Below are 19889 nucleotides of genomic sequence, written 5' to 3' on the forward strand. Positions count from 1 at the left end.
CTCCAAGCCTCCACCATCCTGGCGGTAGCCACATTCTCCTAAACAAAACATCCCCAAGTCTCCGTGGGCCTGGGGAGCTGCAGGATGGCGGCAGGTGTGGCCACATGGCTACCATTTGCAAGGGCCGCAGCAGTGGGCTGGCTGCCCTTAGCCCAGCAGCCCCTACCCCCTGCACCGGAGGTGAAGGCATCCCGAGGGGATGAGGTTCTGGTGGTGAATGTGAGTGGTCGGCGCTTTGAGACCTGGAAAAACACACTGGATCGCTACCCAGACACATTGCTGGGCAGCTCGGAGAAGGAATTCTTCTATGATGCTGAATCTGGCGAGTACTTCTTTGATCGTGACCCAGACATGTTCCGGCACGTGCTGAACTTTTATCGCACTGGCCGGCTGCACTGCCCCAGGCAGGAGTGCATCCAGGCCTTTGATGAGGAGCTGGCCTTCTATGGCTTGGTCCCAGAGCTGGTTGGTGACTGCTGTCTTGAAGAGTACAGGGACCGTAAGAAGGAAAACGCAGAGCGCCTGGCAGAAGATGAGGAGGCTGAGCAGGCCGGGGAAGGTCCAGCCCTTCCAGCAGGCAGCTCCCTGCGACAGCGACTCTGGAGGGCCTTTGAGAACCCCCACACGAGCACTGCAGCCCTGGTTTTCTACTATGTGACTGGCTTCTTCATAGCTGTGTCAGTCATTGCCAACGTCGTGGAGACCATCCCATGTCGTGGTACCCCACGATGGCCCTCCAAAGAGCAGTCGTGTGGTGACCGCTTCCCTACAGCCTTTTTCTGTATGGACACAGCCTGTGTACTCATATTCACAGGGGAGTACCTGCTGCGGCTCTTCGCAGCCCCCAGCCGTTGTCGCTTCCTGCGGAGTGTGATGAGCCTTATCGATGTGGTGGCCATCCTACCCTACTATATTGGGCTGTTCGTGCCCAAGAATGATGATGTCTCTGGTGCCTTTGTCACCCTCCGTGTGTTCCGGGTCTTCCGAATCTTCAAGTTCTCCAGGCACTCGCAGGGCCTGAGGATTCTGGGCTACACCCTCAAGAGCTGTGCCTCTGAGCTAGGCTTTCTCCTCTTTTCCCTCACCATGGCCATCATCATCTTTGCCACTGTCATGTTCTATGCTGAGAAGGGCACGAGCAAGACCAACTTCACAAGCATCCCTGCTGCCTTCTGGTATACCATTGTCACCATGACCACACTTGGGTAAGTATAGACCTTGAGTTGGGAGCTGGGCAACATCCCCTCTCTGTAACATTAGGAAGGTTAGAGCATGAACTCTACGCCTCTATGGTGAAGGACGTCATACCCAGAGCCTCACCCATGCAAAACACATGTGCTACTTCAGCCTGCCACCCCGACTTTTGTTTGCTTTAGTTTGTTTCGTTATTGTTGATTTTTTAAAAAAGATTTATTATTTTATGAATGTGAGTACACTATAGCTGTCTTTCAGACACACCAGAAGAGGGCATCAGATCTCATTACAGATGGTTGTGAGCCACCATGTGGTTGCTGGGAATTGAACTCAGGACCTCTGGAAGATCAGTCAGTTTCTCTGTGTAGCCCTAGCTGTCCTGGAACTAACTCTGTAGACCAGGCTGGCCTCAAACTCACAGATCTGCCTGTCTCTGTCTCCCAAGTGCTGGGATTAAAGGTGTGCGCCACCACCGCCCAGCTTCTGCCACTCCTTTTTTGAGACAAGTTTGTCATGATATATATAGTCTAAGCTAGGGTCAAACATATTATCCTCCTGCCTCCACTTTCCCAGAGCTGGTATCACAGATATATACCAGCACAGTTGGCTCCTTTATCTCCTTTTGAGCTCTAGTTTGTTAATCTGTAAAAATTCAGAGAGCTGGGATTGGAGGAATGGCTCACTGGTACATACCACTTCTGCAGAAGACCCAAATTTGGTTCCCAGAACCCAAGTTAGATGGCTCACAACTGCCTGCAATTCCAGTTCCTGAGAATCTGATGGCTTTGGCCTTCCAGGCATCTGCACGCTAGTGCACATGTCTGCACACAGATACATAATATACAAAATTGAAAATAGTAAGAATAAATCATCATCTTTTAGGTTTTAGGTTTTTTAGACAGAATTTCACTATGCAACCTTGGCTGGCCTAGGACTTGTTATATAGACCAGGCTGGCCTTGAACTCATAGAAATCTGCCCTCTTCTGCCTCCAAAGTGCTAGGTTAAAGGTATGTTGCCTCTATGCCTGGCAAAATAAATCTCTTATAATAAAATTTAGGGAGCTATAGAGATGGCTGACTGGTTAAGACGACTTGCTGCTCTTGCAGAGGATCCAGGTTTGGTTCCCAGCACCCCCATAGCAACTAAGAACAATCTGAAATTCCCATTCCAGAGTATCCAGTGCCCTCTTCTGACCTCCTCAGGCACTGCATACATGTGGGGAACACATGGACATGCAGGCAAAACACTCACACATGTAAAGTGAATCTTAATCAATATTAAGATAAGGGCTGGGCAGTGGTGGCGCATGCCTTTGATCCCAGTACTTGGAAGGCAGAGGCGGGCGGGTTTCTGAGTTTGAGGCCAGCCTGGTCTACAGAGTGAGTTTCAGGACAGCCAGGGCTACACAGAGAAACCCTGTCTCGGAAAATAAATAAATAAATAAATAAATAAGGGCTGGAAAGATGGCTCAGCGGGTAAGAGCACTGATTGTTCTACCAAAGGTCCTGAGTTCAAATCCCAACCACATGGTGGCTCACAACCACCCGTAATGAGATCTGATGCCCTCTTCTGGTGTGTCTGAAGTCAGCTACAGTGTACTTATGTATAATAATAAATAAATAAATCTTTGGGCTGGAGTGAGCGGGACTGACCAGAGCAGCAGAAGTCCTAAATTTAATTTCCAACAACCACATGAAGGCTCACAACCATCTGTACAGCTGCAGTGTACACACATAAAAATAGATAAATAAATCAATCTTAAAAAAAATAAATAAAATCTAGCTTGGTTGGTGGAACACACCTATAATCCCAGCATCCCCAGGAGCAGAGGCAGATGGAGCTCTAGGAGTTCAAGGCTAGCTTGGTTTACATATTGAGTTCTAGGCCTGCTAGGGCTGTACAGTAAGACCCATTCTTAAAATTAAAAATTAGACAATCCAAGAGGTATAGTGGTATATCTTTAATCCCAGGATTTAAGTGGCAGAGGCAGGCAGATCTCTTATCAATTTGAGGCTAACCTGGGCTACATAGCATGACCCTATCTTTATTTTTTTTTAAAGATTTATTTATTATAAGTACACTGTAGCTGTCTTCAAACACACCAGAAGAGGGCGTCAGATCTCATTATGGGTGGTTGTGAGCCACCATGTGGTTGCTGGGAATTGAACTCAGGACCTTCAGGAAAGCAGTCAGTTCTCTTACCCACTGAGCCATCTCACCAGCCCATGACCCTATCTTTAAAAATATGTAGGGAGTTATATTTAAATTTTCGAATTCTTCTCAGTGCTGACCATGCCTTGCTATTTCTGGGTCAGATTTCAGGACCTTTGTCACTCTCTTTCTCTTCTCACTTCCTTGGGGTCCCAGTTTCCTTCTCTTTTCTTTGAGACAGTGTTACATTATGTAGCACAGGCTTGCCTTTTGGTCCAAGGTGGCCTCAGACTCAAAAGCAATCTTCAGCCTCCTCACTCTACTTGGATTATAGGCATCAGGCACTGTGTTAGGTTCCTCTTTGTAAAAAGGGAAACGATAGCTCTAAGAGGATTCAATGATACCATGTGAGTTCTCTGAATGCTTCTGGCATAGGAGACACAGGTATCAATTTCCTATCACATTTATTTATTTATTTATTTATTTTACATTTTGAGGATTCATGTCAAGTGTGTCAACCTTCTAGAGTTGTCTGCTGTGGGAGCATTGTCTCTGAGACTTTGCATTTCTTTTCTTTTCCTTGAGGTAGATGCTTTCTTCCTAAGAAGGAAGGCCAAACTGCCCTTGACCTCACCCTCCTCCTGCCTCTGCTTCCTGAGTGCTGGGATCCCAGGCCTAGGGAACCCACCTGGATCAATCTGTATTAATTTTTTACTGCCAATCCCGGAGAGGAGACATTTGAGAGATATGCAGCAAATAGAACCAGCCATCTCACGATGCTCTTTTCTTGTTGGGGGAGGGCCAAGGTCTCACCATAGTGGCGCAGGCTCTGTCCCAGCTCTCGTAGTGTTTGGTTTTATGGCAGAACCTCAATTTGTACACCAGATTTCTACGAATCCTTTTCCTGCCTCTGTCTCAAATCCTGGGATTCTAGGCTTGTGCCACAATTTCCTGTCTGTCTGTCATGATATGTGTGCACCCAAGTGTGTGTGTGTGTGTGTGTGTGTGTGTGTGTGTGTGTGTATGTGTGTGTGTTCGTGTGAACATGCGTACATTCAATCTGTATGTATTTTTAAGTTATTATTATTGTATGTATGTATGTATGTATGTATGTATGTATGTATGGTGTATGAGTGTCAGTATGTGCATGTAATAGCATGCATATGGAGGTCAGAGGACAACTTCGTAGAGTTGGTTCTCTCCTTTTACCTTTACCTGGACTCCAGGGATTTAGTTCAGGTCATCGGCCTTGCAAGGTAAGCTCTTTGCAGCTGGAACTTCTTGTTGGCCCTGTTGTATTTTTTGACAACACATGCTCTCACTGTGTAACCCTAACTGGCCTGGAACTTGCTATGTAGACCATGCTGGTCTTGAACTTCTGAAGTGCTCAGCTTAAAGGTGTGCGCCACCACACTCTGCCACCTTTATATTTTGAGATGGGTCTCTCATTGAGACAGAAGCTTGTCCATTTAGCTAGATTGACTGAGCAGTGAGCTCCAGGGCTATGCTGATCTCTGCCCTCCAGGGCTGGGATTATAGGTCCATGGCGCTGACACATGGATCCTGAAGATTTGCATACACAGCCATCCCCCGGCCTCCTTACAGCGTTTATAAAAATATTGTGCAGAGCAGATGTGATTCTTCTCTAAATTTTTATCATTAGAATTACGTAGGCTGTTGCTATTCAGTCTCTGTAGAATGAATGAATTTAGTCAGTACCTCAATAGAAGTACAAATGCTTCTCAGAAGTAGTGATTAATTTGGGTTGGAAGCCCATGATTGGATCAAATCAATACATCTTGAATCCTACCAGTTGAGTTGGCAGTAGATAGCTTGATGCCTTTTGCCACATACAGTCCTTAGAACAACTGTGACAGTCAGTGCTCATGCCTCGTGAGACTTAGTCCGAGGTGACTTATCACATAGCTAGAACTGTCCAAGTCCTAGAGACTCTGGAGCCAATTCCTGAATGCTTAGACCAAATGAAGAGCTCTGGAGATAAAGATAAAGCTCACCTGACGAATGCTTGCCTGGCATCCATAAAGCTCTGGGTTCAGTCTCCAGCACCACGTGAATGGAGCAGGATTACAGGTGCCTATAATCCCAGCACTTGGGAGGTAGAAGAAAGAGAATCAGAAGTTCAAGGTCACCCTCAGATGCGTAGTAAGTTTGAGGTCCACCTGAACTACATGAGACCCTGTCTCAACAAAACCATAACAGCAGCATCAACACTACAACTCCCAGGGCTAAGAAAGAGCCAAGAGCCCAGAAGCTGAAGACTGCACAGGCTGGATTTTTCAGTGGAGTTCCAATCGGTGTTGTAGTTAGAAAAAAGAAAGTGTGTTGTACATTCCTAGGCAAATTAACTGTGGCGCCTCTCTGAGCTTTGTTTTCCTTCTTTTCGAAACCAACCAGTAAACAGTTGGTTCTGCTCCGTCTCCATCCGAGAGGCTCAGCTTGGAGAAGGCAGAGTAGTTTCGAGGCTCCCTATCTTTCATAGGAGGACACTTCCAAGGCTTCTTCCGGAAGGAAGGACCCTTTCTCTCAGGAGACAGAGGCAGGCAGATCAAGGCCAACCTGATCTACCAAGAGAAAGCCTGGCAGTGGCGCCACGTTCCTTTAGTCCCAGTACTTGGGAGGCAGGATCTCTGTGAGTTCACAGAGATCTTGGCAAGCAGATCTCTGTGAGTTCAAAGCCAGTCTGGTCTACAAAGAGAGTTCCAGGACAGCAAAGACCAGAGTGACTCTTCTCAAAAAGAAATTTTTTTAACAAAAAAACAAAGCTCCTTCCTAGAAAATGTAGAGAATACAGAGCCTCTCATCTGACCTGTAGTGGTGGGACTCTCTCTAGTCTTTATTTCTTGTTTTCCTTTCTGCTTGGTATTAGATTTCCAGCTGACAGTGACGCTCAATGCATAGCTTAGGTAGGAGCAGCAGATGCAGACACTGAAGGCAGCCCTGTTTCTCATTTGACCTCTACTGCAAGGGACTAGAGAGGTCATTCCCACACTTTGTCTTCTGCTTTGTTTTGCTCTGCTTTGTTTTTAAGACAGGGTTTCTCTGTGTAGCCCTGGCTATCTTGGAACTTGCACTGTAGACCAGGCTGGCCTCAAGCTTAGAGATCCACCTGCCTCTGCCTCCCGAGTGCTGGGATGAAAGATGCATACCAAATGTGGACCCATTCTCCTCATTTTGAAAAAAATTTTAAAATTACTTCTTAAAGTATGCGCATAACACATGGGTATGTGCATGTGTGTGGAAGTGTCCATAGAGTCCAAAAGAGGGTGTTGAGTCCTCTGCAGCTGGGGTTTCTAATAGTCATGAGCTGGTTGACGTGGGTCTTGAACTTGGGTCCTCTTGAATTCCTAAACAGTAATTCTCCAAATGTTTCAGTGTAACAAATTGAAGCTGGGGCTAGATAAATTGGCTCAGAGGTTAAGAGCTCCTGCTGCTTTTTCAAAGAACCTGGATTCAATTTCCAGGACTCCCACGTAGTGTGTTACAACTGTCTGTAACCCCAGTTCCAGAGGATATGCCACCCTCTTCTGGCCTCCATGGGCAACCAGGCAAGGTGCACTTATATATATGTATATGTATGTGTGTATATATATCTATATATATCTATATCTATATATATATATGAAAACACTCATACACATACAAATAAATAAATAAACCTTTAAAAAGAAAGATACGGAAGTTAGGGCTGGAAAGATGGCTTCATGGTTAAGAGTACTTACTGCTCTTACAAAGGAGCCAGCTTTCCCTTCTCTAGCACCTACGTGGTGGCTCACAACCATCCTTAAATTCAGTTCCAGTGACTCTAACACCCTCTTCTGGCCTATTCAGGCACCTGACGTGCATGTGATACACATACTTACATGTATGCAAACACGCACATACAATAAACCTTAGAAAGGAAGAAAGACAGAAAGAAAGAGAAAAAAGCTGAAGTTCAGAAAGTCCACGTGCTTGCCAAAGCGTGCTGAGCACTTCAGGAGTGGGTGGGTGGAATGGGGGTACCAAACACCTCTTCTAACCTTGGTGTGCTTTCTATCTTTCCCAGGTATGGAGATATGGTACCTAGCACCATTGCAGGCAAAATTTTTGGGTCCATCTGCTCACTTAGCGGTGTCTTGGTCATTGCCTTGCCTGTGCCAGTCATTGTATCCAACTTCAGCCGCATCTACCACCAGAACCAGCGTGCTGACAAGCGCCGGGCACAGCAGGTAACTATATCTCCCTTCTGGGCATTGACATTCCTTTCAGCCTAAGCCTGTCTCGCTCCAGGGCTCACCTATCTAACCTTTTGTCTCCTCTCTGTAGAAAGTGCGCCTGGCAAGAATCCGTTTGGCAAAGAGTGGTACCACCAATGCCTTCCTGCAGTATAAGCAAAATGGGGGCCTCGAGGTAGGGAGGGGCCTTTGCTGGGGGGCGGTGAGCAGGGATAGGAGGGGAAGGTGTTCATCGCCTGTTTTCTGCTACGTCTGTTCCAGGACAGTGGCAGTGGCGACGGACAAATGCTGTGCGTTAGGAGCCGCTCTGCTTTTGAACAACAGCATCACCATCTGCTGCATTGTCTGGAGAAGACTACGGTGAGGTCAAACAAGAGGCTGCATTGGCAGGAGGGAGGAAGTCTGCCCAACACCAAGCTTCCCCCCCTCCCCCCACTGAGAGGGAAGCCATAGCACTTAATTCTAGAGATCGAATGATACTTCCTTTAAGAGGTTAAAGTCTTGTGGCGGAGGCAGATTATCTGTTATCTCTAGGAGTTCCAGGCCAGCCTGGTCTACGTAGTGAATTTCAGGCCATCCAAGGCTACATAGGCTGCACCTTGTCTCAAACAAAACAGAGAGCAAAACGTGGCTTCTAGGTTGGGCAAGGAAGCAGGAGAGAGAGTGACTTTTCCTAAACAAAGGCCTGGGAGTTGTGCTAGCATCCATGACATGGGGTACCCTGTGATCCCCCACTTCCCTTCTGCCCACAGTGTCACGAGTTCACAGACGAGCTAACTTTCAGTGAGGCCCTTGGAGCAGTCTCACTGGGTGGTCGCACCAGCCGCAGTACCTCAGTATCATCCCAACCAATGGGGCCTGGGAGCCTGTTCTCATCCTGCTGCTCTCGAAGGGTCAATCGCAGAGCCATCCGCCTTGCCAACTCTACTGCCTCTGTCAGCCGTGGCAGCATGCAGGAGCTAGACACACTAGCAGGTCTTCGGAGGAGCCCTGCCCCTCAAACGTAAGTACTTGCCTCACCTGTTTTGACTATTTGCCCTTTATTCATTCTTTCAGACACTTAGTGAGTAGCAATAAGGGCATAGCCCTAACCATTCAGGAAGCCACGGCAGGAGAATCATTTGAACTCGGGATATCAGTCAGGAATAGAACATTTGCTTTGAGTGCTGGAAGCCTTAGGTTTTACCCCCCTGCCCCGCCCCATCACAGATACTCTCTCTCTCTCTCTCTCTCTCTCTCTCTCTCTCTCTCATACACACACACACACACACACACACACACACACACACACACACACACACAAACACACAAACACACAGGCTTAGGAGAGAGGGTGGATCCTTGTATCCTGAAACTTACATTCTAATAGGAAAAGGCAATTGACCAACAAGTCGAGATCTCATACTGGGTCAGGCATTTGTAAGTAGCTGGATGAAAAAGAAATCGGGAACAAAGCCGGAGCATACTAAGCAGAGGATGCTGCAGAGGTTAGGCTTAGATGTATTTTTAACTCTGTATCTCTGTGAGTATGTGCATGTGAGTGCAGTTACCCAAGGACGCCTTAGGCTTCAGATCCTCAAGAGCTCTACTTTCTGGGAGATTGTGAGCTGCTGATGCGGGGGCTGAGAACCAAGTGTAGGTCCTCAGTAAGAGCAGTAGCAGCCACTGAGCCCTTGCTCTAGCCTCAGTTTTTTTTCTTTAAAAAAATAAATTCTTTTCAGGTTGGATGTAGTGGCACAAACCTTTATTCCCAGTACTCAGGAGGCGAAGGCACCCCAATACCAGTGAGTTCAAGGCCAGCGTAGTCTACATAGTGAGTTTCAGGCCAGCCAGAGCTATGTAGTGAGACCTGTTTCAAAAAATAAATATTTTTAGTACTGGGAATGGAACGTAGGGGTTCACAAATATTGAATACTCTATCACTGAACCATGTGTAGTCAGATGCAGTTTTAGTAGTGTGGTCAAGAAAAGCTTTTCTGGAGTTGGCAAGATGGCTCAGTGGCTAAGAGCACTTGATGCTCTTGAAGAGGACCCCAGTTTGATTCCCACCTGTACCTCCAGTCCCAGGGGATCTTATGACTTCCTCTGACCTCCATGGGCACCAGGCATGCATGTGGTGGACATATATACATACATTTACATACATGCAGACACTTACGCACACAAAATAAAACAAAATTGTAGGCATAAAATTTCTTTTTCTTTTCCTTTCTTTTCTTTCTTTCTCTTTCCTTTGTTTCTCTTTCTCTTCCCCTCCCTATCTCTCCCTCCCCCTCTCTCCCTCTCTCTTTCTTTCTTTCTTTCTTTCTTTCTTTCTTTCTTTCTTTCTTTCTTTCTCTCTCTCTCTCTCTTTCTTTGAGACAGGGTTACTCTGTGTAGCCCTGGCTGTCCTGGAACTCACTCCTTAGATCAGGCTGGCCTTGAACTCAGAAATCCGACTGCCTTTGCCTCCCAAGTGCTGGGATTAAAAGCATGCACCACCACTGCCAGGCTATAAAATTTCTTCAACCTTCTTTTAATAAGGGTTCAACCTTTCCTCTAGCCCACAACCAAGCAGAGTTAGTGGAAGAGAAAAGTTAGAAGTGGACCTGTTCAGCAGTAGTTCTTTGGGGGTGAGCTTGGTCTTCTTGGGCAGCAGTTCAGTCCCATAGCAAACGCCAAACATGACTCAGCAGCTATAGGCCAATCCTGAAGAAACCACCAAGCTTGCCAACCAGCCTAAGGCGAGGCCACAGAAGTAGCAACCTGTCACAGGAACCTCAGGAGCAGTTCTTGGGCGAGTTTCTCTCAATGGAGATGTTACCACAAATTGAGCTCAACAATGCTATGTATGGTAAACCAATACATGTGTGTCTTTAGCAAAGAATAACGAGGTGGAGCAAACCAAACCAATGCTCAGTGCTCATCTCCCATTGTCCGGGTCATATTTATACTCCTTCGTCACAGGTCCTTTCACGTGTCTGCTGTATCCAAACATCCTTTCACCTGTGTCTGCTTCAGGAAAACAGTCTTTGACATGTTTGGTTTAGCAAGGCATTCTTTCACCTGTGTGCCCCAGCAACCATCATTTGACTAACTTTCCAAAGAAACTAGAAGTTTCCACTTCATGAAATAATTCTTAAAGATCTCTTTTAAAGAAAAGAAAAGCTTTTCTGAGATGTTGTCTGAGTCTACGTCTGAAGGAGGCAAGGGAGTGAGCCATACATACATCTATGTAACTAGAGGAAGAGCTTTTCCAGATAGTGTTTAGCCCAGGGAAAGGTCAAGAGGCCTCGGTACACCAGAGGTCTGGCAGGGAAGCAACTCTGCCCAGAGTAGGAAGTGGAGGACAATCAGGAAGAAGTGAGGACTCAGTTTTACTGACATTTGTTGTTGTTTTTTGTTTTTGTTTTGTTTTTTGTTGTTTTTGTTTTGTTTTTTCGAGACAGGGTTTCTCTGCATAGCCCTGGCTGTCCTGGAACTCACTCTGTGGACCAGCCTGGCCACAGAGTCCTGGGATGAAAGGCGTGCGCCACCACCGCCCGGCTATTGTAGACTTTCAAACTTTTTGTTTGGTTGGTTTGTTTTTTGTTTTTGGTTTATTTTTGTTTTCTTTTTTCTTTCAAGACAGGTTTCCTCTGTGTAGCCCTGGCTGTCCTGGAACTCACTCTGTAGACCAGGCTGGCCTCAAACTCAGAAGTCCACCTGCCTCTGCCTCCCCGGTGCTTGGATTAAAGGTGTGTGCCACCACTGCCCAGTGGTTTGTTTTTGAAAGAGTCTCATTATGTAGCCTAAGTTGGTCTCAGATTCAGGATCTGTCTGCCTTAGGCTCTTGAGTGCCAGAATTTTTGGTGTGTGCCACCATTACCTTTTACTAATATAGACTCTTGCAGTAATTTTGGCATTGTTAAAGATAACAAGAGGGACTGAGGAGATGGCTCTGTGCTCTGGGCAGGGCAGTGGTGGCACATGCCTTTCATCCCAGCACTTGAGAGGCAGAGGCAGAGGCAGGTGGATCTCTGTGAGTTCAAGGCCAGCCTGGTCTATGAAGCTGACTCCAGGACAGCCAGGGTGTCTTATTTAGGGTTTTACTGCTGTGAACAGACACCATGACCAAGGCAAGTCTTATAAAAACAACATTTAATTGGGGCTGGCTTACAGATTCAGAGATTCAGTCCATTATCATCAAGGTATCCAGGCAGGCATGGCGCAGGTAGAGCTGAGAGTTCTACATCTTCATCCAAAGGCTGCTGGTGAAAGACTGACTTCCAGGTAACTAGGGTGAGGGTCTTAAGTCCACACCCACAGTGACACACCTACTCCAACCAGGTCACACCTATTCCAACAAGGCCACACCTCCAAATGGTGCTACTCCCTGGTCCAAGGATATACAAACCATGACACAGGGCTATATAGAAAAACCCTGTCTCAAAGAAACAAAATAAATAAATAAATAGTACTTATTGCTCTTGCAGTGGATCTGGGTTCAATTCCCAGCACCTATAACCACCCCTAACTTCAGTTTCACGTGATCTGATGCACGGTTCTGGTGCCTCCTTTGGGCACCAGGATTGTATGTGTACATAGACAATCATGACAAGGCTCTGGATTTAATCTTCAGCATCACACAAAACTGCGTGTGTGCATGCTATGTTCAGGCACTTTGTCTCATTTATTATTTCATTTGATCTCTGTAACGACCTAATGAGGTAAGGAATTTGTTTTTTATTTCCATGCTACAAATAAAAGAGGGATTTGGTGATTATGATTTGAACCTAAGCCCAGCTGGCTCCAGAATTCACCTCCCTTGCCATACTTGAGGATGCAGGGAGAATTTGTAGCACAGTGCAAGGGACCCAGTCGGTGCTTAATGAATGTGAAGATTGTATGGCAATTATCCAGATGACTTTTAAAGGGTATGCCATCTTCCCCACCCCTGTTCACAGCCGCTCAAGCCTCAATGCCAAGCCCCACGACAGCCTTGACCTGAACTGTGACAGCCGGGACTTCGTGGCCGCCATCATCAGTATCCCCACCCCCCCTGCCAACACGCCAGATGAAAGTCAACCTTCCTCCCCTAGTGGTGGTGGCGGCAGTGGTGGCACACCCAACACCACTCTCAGGAACTCCAGCTTGGGTACTCCGTGCCTCCTCCCTGAGACTGTCAAGATCTCTTCCCTGTGAGGAACGGGCCTGCCCATTCAGAGGGCCTTCTTTATTCTTGGGAACTCCTTTCCAAAGCCATATTTTGGGGGAGGCAAAGAGGGGCAGACCTGGGAACTCCCTGTGCCGCCTGACAAGAACTATGCAATGGAGTTTCATGGAATGGCCCACCTGGTGGGAACGTAGGTAGGGAATGAGGAACTTCCCTCAGTCCAGACAGTTTTTCTAGTGGGAGCTTGAAGCATGGGACTCCATAGGTCCCTGGCCTCCTTGGCCCAGCATGCTGGGACTGGCCTGTCTCTCCTAGTTGGCCTCTTGCATGCCTCTTCCCTTGGGCCCTCAGAGGCAGCTTAAAGCTTTCTATAGTCTGACATTTGAGGTCTGTCTGGTCTGACAAGAGTTAAGAGTTCCTCTTCTCTTTGGTTGTGTTGTGCAAGTTTGGGAGTTCAGGGAAGAGAACCCTCATCTCCAATTTAGCCTCGAGGGGCAAGGTTTTGCCCTTCAACAGGCCCAGCATTTCCCGGATTTGGAAGCTTGGAATGCAACCCTGGGCTGGCTTAATGGGCTGTGGCCTCTGTAGTGACCTGCTACCCTCATGCTTTGGCTGAGGGGGTCAGGCTGCTTCTCCCAACACAGAGATAGCACAAACACTACCACCCCTTTTCCCTGGCTAGCTGCTGGAAGTGAGTTCCCACCACCTGTCTTCTGCTGGGCCTCCAGCAAACTCTAGCAATAGCAGCTGCTGCCATACCAATATGCAAAGCCTTGGACCAATTTGCTGCAGCATATACATCTGCTCTGATCAGATGGGCCACATCTAACTACTCTCTTCTCTGATGTGCTTTCTTCTTGGGTTGGTCTGGAGTCTGGACCTGCTGAGATAAGAGACTAACATCCAGCAAGAGCTGGACTGGGTGGTGAGATCATGGGCTGGTTTCATATTCTTGGGCAGAAGTCCAGAAGTAGTGTGGGCAGAGGACTGAACTGTTCCTGACCCCTGGGAGAGATAGAAGATATCGCCTCCTTCTCTGCTGTAACTCCTTTGCACACTGTCTTCTCCTCCCTCTTGGGTCACCTTCTGGATCTATGCTCTCGACTGAATCTCATGTCATCTCAGGTTCCCTGTCTCCAGCTCTGTCCCTCTGAAGCTGGCAGCTGACAAAGATGAAGTTTTCATCAGTCAATAAAGCCTAAGAGGAGAGATGTGGACTGAGCATCTACTGACTCTGTGGATTGACTTTGAGGGCTGGGTTTGGCTGAGGGGTTAAGAACACTATGGTCTCAATTTCTTTCAGTCGAAGAGAAATTCAACAGTGAAGGGACTGGTGTGGGTAGATGGGTGGCTAGTGCTCTATTTTCGAAGATGTGGATTATGGAGAAATGAAAAAGGGTGCTTTGAAGAGTTTGTCTCTGTAGGCAGTGAAGCCAGCCAGAGGGTCCTAAGCCTGCTGGACCTTAGATACTAATCTGTTCCAGATCCTTCATTGCTAGAAGGAGAAGCCAAGATTTAGAGCACCATGGAGTTACTTTGAGGAGCAACTTAAGCCCATGCTTCCTGATAGCAAAAAACCTATACATTTTTTTCTGAGTTTGGTAATAACCCCCTTTCTCATGGATAGTGCCTCTGCTGTTCTCTTCTGGATACCAGCTACACCAGGCTAGTATGTGAGTGAGTTGTGGAGAGCCCTGTGGAGACCAATCTTGGATTCAGATCGACACATTTTAGTCCTTTGTGAGAGACTCACTCTTTGTGTCACGTTGCTAATGTGAAATAGAAACAGTAATTTCTTTATTCACCAAGTTTGTTTATTTATTTATTTATTTATTTATTTATTATGCATAAGTACACTGTAGCTGACTTCAGACACACCAGAAGAGGGCACCAGATCTCATTATAATAGATGGTTGTGAGCCACCAATTGCTGGGAAATTAAGCTCAGGACCTTCAAAAGAACAGTCAGTGCTCTTAACTGCTGAGCCATCTCTCCAGCCCTCACCAAGTATTTTTTAACAGCCCATCATGTACTAGTAGTAAGGTACACTGATGGGCACAATAGCATCATTAGATCATAGATAAATATGGGAGGCAGGCAGACAATCATAATACAGTGTGGTACAAGTGAGATTGATAGGTTATACAAACACGTAGAAAGCTGGGCGTGGTGGTGCAAACTTTTAATTCCAGCACTTGGGAGGCAGAGGCAGGCGGATTTCAGAGTTCGAGGTCAGCCTGGACTACAAAGTGAGTTCCAGGACAGTCAGGGCTACACAGAGAAACCCTGTCTCAAAAAAACAAAAACAAAAACAAAAAAACCCTGCCGGGTGTGGTGGCACACGCCTTTAATCCCACAACTCGGGAGGCAGAGGCAGGTGGATTTCTGAGTTCGAGGCCAGCCTGGTCTACAAAGTGAGTTCCAGGACTACAAAGTTAGTTCCAGGACAGCCAGGGCTATACAGAGAAACCCTGTCTCGAAAAACCAAAAAAAAAAAAAAAAAAAAAAAAGAAAAGAAAAACCAAAAAACTAAAACCAAAACCAAACCAAACCAAACCAACAACAAAAAACACGGGGGGAGGGGGGAGGGTATGGGGGGACTTTTGGGATAGCATTTGAAATGTAAATGAATACCTAATATATAAAAAACAAAGCAAAAAACACGTAGACAGCCAGGTAACCTTAACTGGCCAGCCTTCAAGGAAGGAGGTGGAGTTAGTCAAGCAAGAGATGGAAGGCTAAAAAACGTGGGTGGAGGGCACAGTGTGTCCAATGATCAGAGAGTGAGCCTGAGCCTAAAGCCTTCAGGGAACTGAAAGGACTTCAAACTAGCTGGAAGGGGAGTGAGTGCAAGGCTGAAGAGGGAAGTAGATAGTACAGATTGCAAAAGGCTTTTGAAACTAGGAGATGGATTTGGGACTTTGTCTGAGATAGAAGTGGGGGACCACTGAAGACTCAGAAACAGGCCAGGCATTGTGTTTGCATTTCAGAAGGATAATTTTGCCCATGGGGAAAAAGTCTTAGAGGAAGAAAGATCAGTGATCAGTCAGACGGTTTTTGTGGTAGTCCATTTGGTGGGGGATGATGGCTAGGTTGGTAGCAGTGAATTGGAGAGGTGTGAAATTCCAGAGATGGGATGGGTGGGACTTGGGATTTCCAAGGCAAAGGTGAGAGCTGGAGAAGCAGAAACAGTAAAATTTGACTCTTAGGTTTCCGGGCTGGGCAATGACTGGCTAAGGGTGCCTTTTGCTGTTGGAGGAAATTCTTACAGTGCCAGGTACATAGTTAAGTATGGGGTGAAGGCTAGTCATGAATAATAGGAGTTCAGTTTTTAGATGCTGAGCAGTAGGGAATGGGAAATATGGGTCTGGAGACAACCATTAGACGATTCAGGGTAATGTTTATAGGTATTTGGCAGAAATCCATGACCACAGAAGTCCCGTAGATATGAGTCTCCTCCTATTGTGAAATCTCAGGAACAGAAAACATTACTAGGACCCATATTTACCCATGTACTACTGATGCCTTTCAGAGAAAAAAGCGTCATCTGAAGGGAGGAGGTTAGGTGGTCTTTCTGTCTTCCCCAGAATATCTTTTGTTGGAGACAGTCCCAACATGTAGTCCTGGCTACCCTTGAACTAACACCCTCTCCTTCTCTCTCTCCTCCTTTTCCCTCTTCTCCTTCTCCCTCTCCCCCCCTCTCTCCCTCCCTCTCCCTCACACACAATCACTTAAAATTATTTTATGTGTATGGATATTTTGTTTGCATGTATGCATTTTTCATCATACATTCCTAGTTGAGGGTGTCAGTTCCCTGGGACTGGAGTTACACATGGTTGTGAGCCCACATGTGGGTGCTGGAAATTGAACATGAGTCCTCGGAAAGTGATTAACTACTGAGCCATCTTACTCTTAACTATACTCTTAACTACTGAGCCGTTTCTCAAGCCCCTGGCTTTAAGCTCTTGCTCCTACTGCCTGAGCCTCCAGAGCCATGATAATACTAGTTTTGATATTGCACTTTTGTTATGTAATCTCAAAAGAGACAATGATTTGTACAAAGTCAATAGTTCATAATGATCCACGTGTGCCTAGAACTGATGTTTTCCTTATAAGGAATCAACGTCCAGGATTTTTCTGCACTACCACAGGTTCTAACTTATATAGCACTTACTGTGTACAATGCACAGAACCCGGCCATTTATTGGCTTTCATTTCTACCACATAGAAATTATTGCTGCTGGGTGGTGGTTTAATCCCAGCACTCAGGAGACAGAGGCAAGAGGATCTCTCTGAGTTGAAGCCAGCCTGGTCTACAGAGTGAGTTCCAGGACAGCCAGGGCTACACAGAGAAACCTTTTCTCGAAAAAACTAAATAAAAAAAAAAAAGAAAGAAAGAAAAGTTATCGCTAATCTATAGAGAAGTAGAAATAGAGACTAGATTGGGTGTGAACTGACTTGTTCCAAACACTCAGACATTAAGGGCCAAGATAGTATTAGCGTTTTAGCTGCTCAATATCAAGGAGTTTGCCAACACCACTGGGTGACACTAGCTGCTGACAGTCTTGTTTCGTAAATATTCTCTTTTCCTGAGTAAACTTTTGTTTTGTTTTGTTTTGGTGGTAGGGGGGGTGAAAAGCCTGTACCGAGCCTGCGCAATAGACAGACGCTAGAGGTGAACGTGAGGGTAAGAGGGCGGAGGTGACAGAGAAGGCGTGTTTTTCCGCCAAACACTATCAGTACGGTGCACGTCTGTCTATCGGTTGGCCCATCTGAAGTGATGGACAGCTTCGTGGAACTAATCACCGCAAGATTACGACTGTTGCCAGGGTGAAGTAGGACCCACCCTCTTGGGTTGGCGGATGGGAGGAACAGGAAGTGACGCCAGAGGGGACGCTGTGCTCTGGGAATGTTGATGTTTTCCAGTGAGTGTAACTGAGTTCCAGATGGAATCCTTGGAGAGCCGAGTCTTACTGTATATAGTAAGACAGACCGCTCTGTTTATGCACAGTGCCGACGCCTCTGAGCTCAAACCTCGGGGAAAGTAAAGCATAGACTGGGAGCCGAAAGGAGAAGCTGGGAAGAAGGCTGCCGACTTTGAAATTCGAGGCGGAGGACTTGAGAACGAGCGCTCAACCCGGATTGGCCAGTGGGTGTCGTCAAGGCTTTACGCGCCTCTTCAATTGGCTGGTGTCTGCAGTCGTCCCGGCGGGCGAGCCTTTTGCCCACGTACTTCCGTGCAGGGGGCGGGGCTGCGTCCTGTTGTGCATGCGCACAACCAGGAAGCCCCACCCGGTAGTTGAGGAACCTGCGGAGGGGCGGGGCGAAGCGGTGCTTGTTTTGGTTGTGTTTCCTCTGAAGCCGAATCCCGGAACCAGGTAGCAGAGAGCTCGGCCGGCCTTGGAGGGAGACAAGGCTGCGACCAATCCGTCTCCGTACCGTCCCACTGGACTTCACATCCGGGATCTCCTCCTGGGCGTGACCCGCGTCCCGTCTGCGGTCCTCGAACCGGTGTCCTGATCTCTTTATCCAGGCCTTGCTGTTCCCGTCGTGCCTCGCGCACGACCGTAGCCCCCTCATCCGGGTTCTCTCCCGGCGTTCTCCGCGTTTGCTTTGCTGTGGGGTACTTGGCGGTGCCGCCATGACTATTCTCCCCAAAAAGAAGCCGCCACCTCCCGACGCCGACCCGGCCAACGAACCGCCGCCGCCCGGGCCGCTGCCCCCGGCGCCTCGGCGCGGTGCGGGTGTAGGCGTGGGTGGCGGCGGCACGGGTGTGGGCGGAGGAGAGCGCGACCGTGACTCCGGCGTCGTGGGGGCCCGTCCCCGGGCTTCGCCGCCACCTCAGGGCCCGCTCCCGGGGCCGCCTGGTGCTCTTCATCGTTGGGCACTGGCCGTGCCGCCTGGCGCAGTCGCGGGCCCTCGGCCACAGCAGGCTTCTCCACCTCCTTGTGGGGGCCCCGGTGGCCCCGGCGGCGGTCCTGGTGACGCTCTTGGTGCGACAACTGCGGGGGTGGGCGCGGCAGGGGTGGTGGTGGGCGTGGGTGGTACCGTGGGCGTGGGCGGCTGCTGCTCGGGGCCCGGGCACAGCAAGCGGCGGCGTCAAGCTCCCGGCGTTGGCGCAGTTGGCGGGGCCAGTCCGGAACGTGAAGAGGTCGGAGCGGGCTACAACAGTGAAGACGAGTATGAAGCTGCCGCAGCGCGAATCGAGGCCATGGATCCCGCCACTGTAGAACAGGTAAGGGCTGGAAGGTGAGGGGCTGTTGGGCAGAAACAGCGAGTGAGTCTACCAGGCTGAGAAGGAGCGCAAGAAAATGTTTGAGATTGGTCCAAGAAACCCAGGTCTTGATGCTGGGCTTGACATTCTTTCCTGGTGGTGGAGGCATGGCTTCCCCCGAGGACTTGATAGGGGCTCTAAGTTAAGTAAGTTAAAGTACTCTTTTGCAGTCCTGAGATCTTCTCTAAGTGACTGGCATTGGGAATTCCCCAGGAGTCGCAGATACGATGGAGCCCTTCCTTAGAGGAAGCTCTCAGGCCTCTCTAAGGGACTTTGGTTCAGTAACTTTTTCCTTTAGGACAAGTGTGAGATTCCCTCCCGCAAAGAACTCGAATTAAGGTGGTGTCCTCAGAGAAATAGTCTAAGCATACCCAAGAAACTTAAACCCTTGATGTAGGAAGGACCTCTCTCTTTTGCTGAGTCTGCTCACCAGCCATGTGGCCTCCTCAGGAGTCCTAAGCCTGTATTTGGGGACCTAGACTTGCTTGTAGAATTGAAGGTTTAGAGTATACCCACACACCTTTTAGATAGTGATTTCCAAAGTATCCCTCCAGTGTTGTGAAACGTCTTTCTGGAAGATAAAATTCTCAGTGGCTTAGGGACAAAGGCCAAAACCAGTACCTAGAAGCAGAACTGTGGCTCACAGTCGGTGTTGACGTAAAGACCTCTTTGCTTATGGCCCGGGGTTTAATTACAGATGTTCCAGGCAAGAGGACTTCTTCAGAACACAGTTTCAGTCATGGGCTGGTGTCTATGCTCTTGTGTGTGTGTGTGTGTGTGTGTGTGTGTGTGTGTGTTCATATATTTCCCTAAGGATGGATGGATGGATATATATATATATATATATATGTGTGTGTGTGTGTGTGTGTGTGTGTATATATATATATATATGTCGTAC

The 19889-nt window shown here is 47.8% G+C and overlaps 2 protein-coding genes across 9 annotated transcripts in view; both read left to right on the top strand.

Annotated features, from left to right (window-relative positions):
* On the top strand, window positions 1–14520 carry Kcnd1 (potassium voltage-gated channel, Shal-related family, member 1). The gene is made up of 6 exons (NM_008423.2): window positions 1–1205; window positions 7414–7576; window positions 7674–7757; window positions 7844–7942; window positions 8335–8585; window positions 12508–14520. The coding sequence occupies exons 1-6, from the start codon at window positions 85–87 to the stop codon at window positions 12743–12745; spliced, it is 1956 nt and encodes a 651-aa protein (NP_032449.1). The 5' UTR covers window positions 1–84; the 3' UTR covers window positions 12746–14520.
* Window positions 14521–15854: 1334 nt separating this feature from the next.
* Otud5 (OTU domain containing 5) overlaps window positions 15855–19889 on the top strand; it is a 37014-nt gene continuing 32979 nt past the window's right edge. For 2 of the 8 annotated variants that reach the window (XM_006527666.4, XM_006527665.4), the window contains exon 1: window positions 15855–18952. In XM_006527666.4, the coding sequence (XP_006527729.1) occupies window positions 18359–18952 (594 nt within the window). In that variant the 5' untranslated portion in view covers window positions 15855–18358. The remainder of the gene's footprint in view (window positions 18953–19889) is intronic. The other 6 variants (NM_001290536.1, NM_138604.3, XM_030251398.1 and 3 more) reach the window with 5 other exon arrangements.

The sequence above is a fragment of the Mus musculus genome, chromosome X (assembly GCF_000001635.26).
Source record: "Mus musculus strain C57BL/6J chromosome X, GRCm38.p6 C57BL/6J".
In the NCBI taxonomy this organism is placed as follows: Eukaryota; Metazoa; Chordata; class Mammalia; order Rodentia; family Muridae; genus Mus; species Mus musculus.